The 11,667-nt window shown below is 44.0% G+C and overlaps 1 protein-coding gene across 1 annotated transcript; it reads right to left on the bottom strand.

Annotated features, from left to right (window-relative positions):
• Positions 1-10,230: 10,230 nt before the first annotated feature.
• T265_01596 (hypothetical protein) lies at positions 10,231-11,667 on the bottom strand (the record flags this gene model as incomplete). The annotated part of the gene is made up of 3 exons (XM_009165655.1): positions 10,231-10,306; positions 10,360-10,543; positions 10,998-11,667. 3 exons carry the CDS (start codon positions 11,665-11,667, stop codon positions 10,231-10,233), a joined length of 930 nt encoding a protein of 309 aa, XP_009163919.1.

Genomic DNA, 11,667 nt, shown 5'->3' with positions numbered 1-11,667 from the left:
TTCAATTCCACCAGTTCAAAAAGGGCGGCCCTTGTGAATTGTTAACCGGGAAGTCAGTCATACAAGATTGGAGGCAATTTTAAATATATATGAAGTTGCAACACCCACGACTGAATCCATCCACCGTGAGCCTCGTTAGTGAGTGGCAACCCTCTAAGTTGAATGGAATTGGCCAATTTTCCTATTTGTGTACCGACTTTGTTTCAGCAAAATATTTGACTGAATTTCCATAAACCTCCTATCAATGATGAAATTCTCCTAGGTGAATTCCACTGGTTTAATTCACTCAAGAAATTCAGCACCGTTTGTGACGCTGCTGCTTCGATGTGTAGATCCAATCATCATACATAAGCTGGACAATGCAGTAGCTAGCCTGAATACAGGGCAAATCACATTTGAATTTCTTTGGACAATAAGTTTTGAGACTCGTGGTAATGCGGTAAATCAGATGCTATAATTAGTCGAACGAGCCGAAAATCTATATTTTGAAACCCTATCTGCGGCATTCATTAAAACTACAAATTTCAGTCTGTACTAGGGTAATGCGTCACAGCGCAAAACTCACCAGCTGGAAGTCTTCGTGTTTCCTTTAGATGTCCAATAAACATGTGCTGTGGCCTCTTATATTTCAGTACTAGTTTGGGTGGACCACGGTTGAAAGATGTCACGTACGCACTTGTTCTTTGCACAAATATAGCAAACGCTATCGACGTTTGTGAAAGTGATCCCTCGTTCTTCTAATCACAGTGCGTTCCCTCGTGGACTGCCAAAATTCGACAAACACGATAGTAGTGGTTTGATTCTTCGGCAAAGAGAACCACTGAAGAGAACTCAGAAGGCTTTGCTCACCGATAGCTGAGTTCAGGTGCTTTTGTCGTATCGTTACTTGTGAGGTCGTACCTGAAGAAAATTTTCATGATAATTTGTGATACAGTCTAGTAATGCTGGGCCCGAAAATTCCGTAATGTAGGTGATCTGAGGAGGGAACCAGAGAAATACCAGATTGTCAAGAGGATACTTTACAAAATGCACAGTGCCTCGCAAATTAGTACAGTAAATAGGCCCAAATTCCCAAGACTAGCACGGGGTTTGCATAATTCAAACGGCTGACGGCAAACTGAATTCAAATGTGAAGACGAAATCACTTCCAGAATGGAAGTTCATAGTAGATCCGTTTGTTTTTATTCAGACTTCATTTTTGCGTTGAAACGAGCTCGGAACTTGATCGATCCATTAATATTTCCATCAAAGAAATTGCGTGTTTACTATCCACGTGATGGTGGTGGTAACTCAATAGCCGCATCACAGAGTGAAGCCATATTATATAGCGGTTGCTGTGCCTTAGTCTACGCATTGTAGAAGACAGCTTACCAACAATGTGATCCCGTTCCCCACCACATGTGGCAGCCAATCCCCATACTTATCCCCCTTGAACAGATGAACTGAAATCTTCTTGTTTTACTTAACTATTTTATAACTCTTGCGAACTTTGGTCGAACTTTGCACTTTTTGCGGTTCCTCGCTGTTGCTATCTGCTTTGTTGTGGTGATATGGAGTTTGAGAGGAAGTGAACTGCGCTTTGTTTTCAGGCCGTTGATTGTGCCACCTTGTTCTGTAACCCTAAGGTATCTGCAGAGGAGAATAGTAATGTGATTCCAGAAATCGGATTTCTTGTTTCTTTTTGTGGATTGGCACACGTCACTCAAGTTCACAATGCAGATAACCGTAACGTGGATAACCTAGTTCAACGGGTGTGACCCAAACCACTGAAGTTCGGTCATCACGGTTATTTGTTATGCGTGCACTCCAATGGGAAGCTTAATGCTTGTGAAATCCAGCATATCAGCATCATCTTTATCCAAGCAAGTCGATACAGGATATTTTAAAATACCGAGAACTGTTTATCAGAGCTACCGTTTCTCATGTTTAACCCTAAGGATCTGCAGAGGAGAATAGTAATGTGATTCCAGAAATCGGATTTCTTGTTTCTTTTTGTGGATTGGCACACGTCACTCAAGTTCACAATGCAGATAACCGTAACGTGGATAACCTAGTTCAACGGGTGTGACCCAAACCACTGAAGTTCGGTCATCACGGTTATTTGTTATGCGTGCACTCCAATGGGAAGCTTAATGCTTGTGAAATCCAGCATATCAGCATCATCTTTATCCAAGCAAGTCGATACAGGATATTTTAAAATACCGAGAACTGTTTATCAGAGCTACCGTTTCTCATGTTTAGGGTAACGCAAACACAAACAGGCAAGCATAAATTTCAATAACTTGTGATTGGCGAAACCTGAACGTACGCGGAAAATGGAAAAGAGCTGCTGAAATAGAGGGGTTAGATAGCTGTGATTTGGTTTCCATTAGGAAGAAAACCAGAGTGAGCGAAACTTTTCACTCAAGCTTTTAAAAAATAAATGCTACGAATGGAAGAATGACATTTTGGAAATTATTCCACAAACAACTACTACTGTGGTGGGGAAACTCTTTGAGTTGGCTGTGATCCGCTATAGCGAGAGCTCCTGTGGATGGCTACCCAAATGAATGTTACAACATGGTGTGCAAACCCGAGCTTTAAAATTGCGCGTGAAAGCGTCTGACAGCAGCGATTAGGCAGCCAATGTGACGACGATGTTCGATGTGATACGCTTTATGCGACAAGATTGTAGGCTGTGCAGAGGAAACTCTTAAATGTTGGAACAATTTTGTGGCGTTCTATCAAAAACTGTTGAGAAGGGTCTTAAAATCAGTAGCCCAGAGATGCCAGAGAAAGTTGTACTCCAATAAAAAAAGTAAAGAAACTTTACTGGTAAAGAATGAGGACTGCCACGAGAAAAAACCATTTGGATTATTCCCGTGGAGGAATGAAGAAATATGACGAGCAGGACGTGAAATTTTTTTTACAGAACTGCATGTATTTGTGGCTTCGGTGGTACAGATAACGTAGACTTTGTACTTCGAATGCTGCGGCAGTATTTAACAAAAATTTGGAAAGGAGTGCTAGCATAATGATGTATGATGCTGATTTAGCATGCAAGTAGGCTCTGTTAAGGCGTCCAAGATCCGCCATCCATCCATCAAAAGTTGAAGTCTAGTAGGGGGACCGCAGAAATGTTTATTTTGATTCAAATATTACTAAAGGGTTATCCGGAAAGGTGCAGTTGACTTCTTGGGAGCGTTCAGTTTTTAAGGACTCTACGTATATTATATGTTTCGTTTACGCTCTGATGGCTTGCAGCTGCTTAGTTTACAGAATTCCGCACCGAGGGGCTTTTCTTCTACAATTTAGGGCCACTGCTGGAACATGGTTGAGCACTTCTTGTCCAAAACTCTTGAGGACGAGAATGTGCGGACCATTCTGATGGACGTTTAAGACGTTGTGGAAGTTGGTGCAGTGAAGACCGACAAAGGTAAGTTGGCTCCAGAGGCCGGAAAAAAAGACCTGGATGAGGCTATTCTGGCCTCTTGGAAGATAGACCGTGCTGCCACCAACAGAGCTCTCTCGGCGTGGTCTGATCGGCGGTTCAAGGTAGCAAGGGTATTGCGACGGTGATCTTTGCCAGTCTTCAGGAGTGGCTTGATCATGCCTAGTAGGGACTGGAAGTTGTGGTGTCAGCTGCTTTCTGATCAGTTTGTACATGTACAGCAGGCGCTTGGTACACACGTGCAGTCGATGGCGGTGACTGGCTATTTGAGCATATAGGAGTTGTTGTATTTAGCATGGGAATTGGCCTAGGAGCCACTGAACACGTTGCAGCTGCATGAGTGGAGGGATTTCTTAGCGGTGGAGGACCTGCGGACCAACGTTATACGAACAGTCGAACCCCTTGTCGTGATCAGCAAACAATTGCGGAGGCATGCTCGAAACTGTCTATAAAATATGCCTCGGTCAGGACTGACGGTACCCAAGCACGGCCGTGAGTGATATGCATGTCCGAGAGCTTCCTTCTCGTAATTTGCCGTCAGTACAGTCTGTGGCCGAGGGGTACCCAGCACTCCAAACAGCCGATGAAGGTCTGTTTAGCTATTCCCCGCGGATTGAACATGAGTAAATGTGCTCAACATAAGCAGGTCCGCAATCAGGTTCAAGAGAATTTGGAAAATCATATAACAGAAGAAGCCAACAATGCGTAGCAAGTTCCCGGTTGTATGGAAGGCGAACGGGGTGTACTAATTATGAGTGGAATTCCGGCGGTTAAAATGAACTCACCTCAACTCAGAATGTGGCCGTCCCTTCGGTCACGGATATTTTTTTGTTAGCTCTAGCATCCACGATTTTTCACGGTGTTGCACTTGCGTTCCGGATACTGGCAACTAGCTCTCATGTCAGGTGACTGGAATAAAGCGGTATTCAGTAGTAGGAGACACAATATAAAATTGATTGGATTGATTAAATTCTTTAACGGAGCTAAGAACTACCAAATCTCTCTGGCCAACTCACCCTGTCATTGCTCGTACCAACTAGTAATAGCTTTCCTGCTGGCCACCTCGTCACCTCCCTCACCTTTCCAAAAATACGCAGCTGCTCCCGCCCTGATCTTACGCGCCTTGGTCGACTGACATTCAGTGCTAACATGAGACATGGCTTTTGCTAACTGTGCTGATTTCATGCATCGTTATCTGAATGTACTGCATGTACGCCAAGAAGAGGCACACTAATAGTGATTAATATTTATTGTGTCTTCATACGACACATACATACACCCAACTATTGGTTGCTTGGTCGGCCAACGAACATTCACCCTTTCGTGGGCTCAATAAGCCGAATGTCATCCCATCTTAAATTAATTTTGTCTTTAGACACCATTTATCTGATACCTCCTGGCACCAACGAGGCGCTACCAATCTCAGGCAATTCCCTCCTTCACCCCCTTCTTAAGCTTCAAATTTCGGCATTCATGGCACGAAACACACCTTATGGAAGACAGTGAATCTGGCCGGAGTCCGGTTTACATGGTCCTCCAACTCAATCAAAATTGCCCATCTTACCTCGTCTTACCCAAATCCAATCGCCACAGGAGTGCGCGCCACTGTCCGATTACGAGGCTGTCCAGAAGCCTAATTAACAGTTCGACCCTGACATACTGAGTCTGATGACAATCCCGCAACTATTATGCCCTAATATCAATCGTCGCCTCTTGCCAACCCGGGACCGTCATTGCAACCACGAGCAAATTGTTCAGTCGGCACCGGCGGCCTCTAAAACGACCTCTATACAACCATATGGAACCTTCATTCGGAGTTTAACGTCCTGGAATCACGTGGCAATTTCAGTTTATACCTTGCGCAAATTAAACGATTTATTTAGCGTTCGTTCGACCCTATGCGTTAGCACGACTCCCCATCGAAACATTCCTGGCTTCTCAACAAAAGCGACACCACCGGGTCTATTAGCTTTACCGTAAACCATATTTTTGACACGGAACTTGCCACTTGTCTCCACTTCATCATTTGTGCTTTTTGTGACCCTGGTTACTTACCTAACCACCCAAGGTTACCATGGCCAGTAACGGTTTTTTAGTTTTAGTCCAAGTCAACCGGCTTTATTATTGAGCTAACCATACCTCATTCTCATTTTTCTAGTTTTTTGTTTACGCAAATCCGATGCTTTTTAAAGTGATAAGCTTGTCTTGTTGTTTGTGTCCCCTTCACCGTCGTGTTGTTACCCGCCGCGTTTGGGTTCTAACGCCTCGATCATACCGCAATTAGTGTATTCCGTGCATGTTTTTAAATAAGGCTATTATTATTATTGAGAATAAAACATGTTCGAGGCTGCACAAGTCACCGCCCCTTTGTCTAGTGGTCAGGATCCAACATCGTATCGCGGTTCAAGAAAATCAGGCCATTGGGTGCTAATAGAATAACCATGAGGCAGATCTGAACTCCAAAACGAAGGGAGTAGCAATCCGCCAGTAGAAATGCAATTCCGGAGAAAAGCCCGCTAGTCATCTCCGACAAAGCAGTTATATGGTGTCCGCCGGTAAGTACCTTTTGAGAATTGAGGGACGCTGAAAAAATCGGTAGCTTTTTGGGTTGGAGTGTTTGTGACAGTGAGAAGTGATGGGGAGATTTTCAAGGCTGAATAAAAAAGGAGGGCCAATTCGTGATGCCAAATGATCTCTGGGTCACTAAGCCGCCTACGAGTAGCTAGTGCATGCATGGGACTATGATCGGACAAATAGCCTATTGGAATAGAAATACACCAACTCCTGGGGTGTATGAAGGGAGGACAAGACATGTATTTTATTCATATCCGAATGAATCAGAGAGAGGAAAGTAAACAGATAAAGAGATGCTCATGCGACTGTGGTTCGATCTCAATAATCTTTAACGTGATTGGATTATGGCCACTGGATATATGGAGACCGTCTATGCGCAGCCAGCTACATTGCGGCTAGCCTACTGGTAACGGGATCAATTTAACAAAGCCTTTATTTGACTGTTCGATTGGAGGAACCATCGAAGTCAGCATGGAAACGGTATTTCGCCATTTGTTTTGACAATTTAACTGGCCGATTTAATGAACGACCTGAGGATGAAAGTGCTCCGGTATATGGAAAGAGATCGTGTAGGCTATAATAGCATTTTCACCGTTGTTTAAGGTTAGAGCGAACGGAGTATGTTGCGATAAAGGTTCACGTTCCTTGCCAGAGGGTAAGTTTCGGAGGTTCCGCACAACTTGCATCAACTCAGTTTTGTACATCATTAAGCGGAGGGAGGCATTCGGTTTCGTGCCCTGCAACCATTCGCCAGAAGGGCTGATCGTGAAAAGCTGTTCGGACAACTAGGTGTCACTAAAACATAGGTATTGAAAATACGGACCACGTACTGACACTTAACTTTGGGGTATTTCCATGGGGTTTGTTCAGGAGATTAATCAGAGTCTCATCCGATCTGTCGACATCGGAATCCTTCGCGATGATGTGCTTCAGTTGAGTTGGAACAATAAGTCTGATAAGGCTGGATGTTTAATGTGAGCAACGGTTTCCGGAAGCCATTCGGGACGGTCCATTTTGGCATATCTTTTAGACTTGGTGGATGACGTCACCTGATATCCCTATATACACTTATTTTTCATCAAACGATTTCAGACCTCGGAATCCGCCACCTTCCACAAGTTACATGTTAACCGAACTGAGATTGAGGATATATTTCAAGCCAAATCCCATCTCTGTTACGATAAATTTATAATATATTCATACTGAGAATGGATGTATGCTTTCCAGGCTAAGCTGCACAAAACCCAGACTAATGGGCGCCCAAAGACTTCCCTGATGTTGGGTTTGTCGGTAACCCGTTTTCTGACCAACCGCTTGTGAGTAAAGCTCATTGGTCGCTGCAGCGACCAAGTGTGACCGACAGGGTTATCCAGACGTAGGCGAATAACACTGCTACCACCTTTCGCTTCTAATTTCTGTACCCCGACCATTTTTACGATTTCTGTGGTCGCAGCGCCAATCGGACCCACAAGACTATCCTTAGAAGGGACGACCGCAACGCCCACCACGGCGGAATGTTAAATTCCGCTTGCTGCTGTTCGGTATGTAAGCCATGACACTACACTGTGTCGGTCAGCGAAAGGTTGATACCAACGCCAACAATCGTGTAATTTATCGCCTTTGAGTAATCAATACCGCAGAACTTTGAACCAGATTCTTAAGCATCGGGTTCATCAAGCCCAAAGTCCAATCGGTGCAGAAATTTCTGCAGAATGTCTGCACCCGGGTGCGGAACCAGTGCGGAAATGAAACAAGTTTCCTTTCCGGATATCAATAAGCGCCTTCAAGTACAAATGTTTTAATGAGTGAAATATAAAAAATACAGGGGGAAGATCATTTGTCATTCTTGGTGGTTCTCTGCAGGCGTTTCCGAACTTTCTGCCGTTCGTTCTCCAGCCAGCGATGAACGATTTCCTTTACTTGTCGCGGATTTGTGTTCGGAAATTTCTCAGTTGCCGCGTCTGTAATGAAGAATACAGTTATTGAGCTTCATCTAGACACTGATTCAACTAGCTAAATATAAAATAACAATTGACTACTTACAAATAAGTCTCTGGGCGAGCCTGGTTGAACCGAAGACATTTTTGTCATTTATCCCGCGCCAGTTGAGTAGTACGGCCAGCCTTGGAGCCAACGTCCGCGTAAGCACGTTGGTCAGGTACACTTGTTCATCGCCAGCCTCCTGCAAGAGCCACCTTTCCACCTTTGTCAAATCAACAATCGTGACTACAACTAATACTTACCAGCTGTGCATAGCGTGGACCATCTCTTAGATGTTCCTCATACTTTTGGAGATCATCCATGGATGAAAGCGGAAGAGGGGGCTCGTTGAGTGCCTCAGAACTGCTAGTGGGTACTAGAGCGTCTATCTTCATGTGCAGTCTTTGGAGCGACGAGTAAATCTTCTCTAAATTCTCTATAAAATAGTTTAATTAGAACATGGTAATCTACTCACTGAGAATGAGGTTGGCCAGATCCGGGGAAATTACGCTGGCCTTGGGATTTGGAGAGTTAGTTCTAGAAAGTAAAGTACATGGAATGTTGAGAAAACCTGGGGATCGGGGTAGAACTGCGTGGTGCTGGATCGCCCACGGCGGGAAGTGTTGTACACGTGGAACTGCTGATAGATTATTTGATGGTGGTAATGAAATAAAACGTACGTTCCACATATCATCGGGGCATCACGAGGGACGGGTGGCGCGTCTCGAACAGGAATGAGACTACTAATCGTGGCAGTCGGATTGGTACATCTGAAAATGAGGATTTTACAAATTGAAAAGTTGGTAGGTGCGGGAGGACCTACAGTCTTTTTGGAGTTGGTGGGCTTATGACTATGTTCGCAAACAAAGTGGTGTCACCATTGGAATCACCATCCGACCCGTCGGTAAAATCAGACGGCAGCCGTTTCTTTGCACTACATCCATTATAATACGATTCGTAAAAATACTGTTTTTGCTGGATTGATGTTCCAGCCGTTCATCGTTTTGCTCCGCGGAGGAGGTATGCCCTGAGTCAAGGGCATCCTGCCGAGCACTCAGTGCATCCGGAAAAGCTTCTAGAACATTTTTAACTGAAAATGAACTTACTGCACCGCCGATACACTTCGTACGTGCACGACTTGAGTGGACATTTCGGCAAAGTACCCTTCAGTAAGTTTGCATAAAGAGTGCTGGTTGTGCACGAGGGCCAAAGGACTGAATCGGGCGGCACAAACCACGATTCACGCACTATGCCAACAGAGTTGTCCGCAAATATGAGCACAGCATACATGGCTGAAAAAAACTTCTAAATACGACATTTAACAGCAGAATATCCACATGCACACGGAAGATTTGATGGAATAACAAAACACCAACATAAATATGTATATACATTTTACGAACTAATGAGTAAAATAAGTAACAAATGCATACATGTGTCGAGTGACAGTGGTAAGATTACTGACAAATCGATGAGGGTATGCAAAATGGGGAAGTATATACGAGTGTCTGTGCGGCAAAAAATTAAGCATGCACAAGATATTTGGTCGACAGATGCAAACAGCCGAGTGTGTTGCAAGTCNTCAATCGTATTACGATGGTTGCAGTACAAAGAAACGGCTCTCTGATTTTACATATGGGCCAGCCTGGTTGATCCGGAGGCTTCTTTTTCATTTATTTCTCGCCAGTTGAGTAGTACGGCTATCCCTGGTGTCAACGTCCGCGTAAGCATGTTGGTCACGTACACTTGTACATCTCCAGCCTCCTGCAAGAGCCACCTTTCCACCTTTATGAAATCAACAATCCTGACTACGAATAATACTTACCAGCTGTGCATAGCGTGGACCATCTCTTAGATGTTCTTCATACTTTCGGAGATCATCCATGGATGACAGCGGAAAAGGGGGCTCGTCGAATGTCTGAGAACTGCTTGTGGGTACTAAAGAGTCCAGCTTCATATGCATTCTCTGGAGCAGCGAGTAGATTCTCTCTAATTTCTCCATAAAATAGTTTAATCAAAACATGGTAATCTACTCACTGAGAATGAGGTTGGTCAGAAATTAGGCTGGCCTTTGAATTTGGAGAGTTAGTTCTAGAAAGTAAAGTACATGGAATGTTAAGAAAACCTGAGGATCGGGGTAGAACTGCCTGGTTCTGGATCGCCCACGGCGGGAAGTGTTGTATACGTGGAACTGCTGATAGATTCTAGATGGTGGTAATGAAATAAAACGTACGTTCCACATATCATCAGGGCATCACCAGGGACCTTTGGCGCTTCTTGAACAGGAATGATCCACTAATTGCGGCAGTCGGATTGGTACGTCTGAAAATGAGGATTTTACAACTTGGAAAGTTGGTAGGTGCGAGAGTACCTACGGTATTTGTGGACTTGGTGGGCTTACGACTATGTTTGCAGACAAAGTGATGTCACCACTAGAATTACGATCCGACCCGTCTGTAAATTCAGACAGCCGTTTCTTTGTACTGCAACCATCGTAATACGATTGATCAACATACTGTTTGCGCCTGGATTGACGTACCAGCCGTTCATCGTTTTGCTCTGCAGAGGAGGTATGCCCTGAGTCAAGGGCTTCCTACTGAGCACTCAGTGCATCCGGAAAAGTTTCTAGAACATTTTTAACTGAAGACGAACTTGCTGCACCGTCGATACACTTCGTACGTGCACGACTTAAGTGGATATTTTGATAGAGCACCCCTAAGTAAGTTGGTATAAAGAGTGCTGGTTGTGCACGAGGGCCAAAGGGCTGAATCGGGCGGTACGAACCACGATTCATGCACTATGCCAACAGAGTTGTCCGTAAATATGAGAACAGCGTACATGGCTGAAAAACAACTTCCAAATACGACATTTAGCAAGAGAATGTCCACATGCAAACGGAAGCTTTGATGGAATAACACATCAACATAAATATGTATACATATTTTACGAACTAATGAGTAATACAAGTAATAAATGCATACATGTGTCGAGTGCCAGTGGTAAGAGTACTAACTGATCGATAAGGGTATGCAAAATGGGGAAGTACATACGAGTGTCTCTGCAGAAGATATTTGGTCGACTGATGCAAACAACCGAGTGTGTTGTAAGTCAGAGCATTGCAAAACTAAAACGTCTGTCGATATCAATACGTGAGTGTAAAGCGGGAGAACAGTTTTGAATTTCTGATACTCAATAGTATCTCCAGAAAAATCTACAATGACAGTTGGTTGACCATCAAGCAAAATGCAGTTGTCGGGAAAGTTTTTCGAAAACACGACATCCCTATGAATAAACCTGTGACATCCAGAAGTGGCTGATGGCCTCAGTCGCAAACCAACATCATCCAAAAATATCTTCCTTTCGACAGCATCCAATCCCACACGCTCGGCCAGTCGGCGATAAAGCTGAACAGCTGGTGGTTTTGGCCCATGTATGTAATGCTTCAAATGTCCCAGCTCCGATTCATAGGGAAAACAGGAAAAACGATCCAAGCAACCATAAAGCTTGACGAAATTGAATAAATGGGAGAAGAGGTGTATGTTGTAGACTAAATGGCTGGGACCAAAAATAGCAGCAAATTTTGACACAGAAACCTTGGAAACATCAATTAAAAAATCAGCATAGTGTTGTGAAAAAAAGGTGAACAGCCTGTGAAAGTGGTTACCGAAAAATACATGAAACAT

Source organism: Opisthorchis viverrini, assembly GCF_000715545.1.
Source record: "Opisthorchis viverrini unplaced genomic scaffold opera_v5_17, whole genome shotgun sequence".
NCBI lineage: Eukaryota > Metazoa > Platyhelminthes > Trematoda > Opisthorchiida > Opisthorchiidae > Opisthorchis > Opisthorchis viverrini.
Note: the sequence above shows the minus strand (reverse complement) of the source record. Positions and strands in the feature narration are given on the sequence as shown.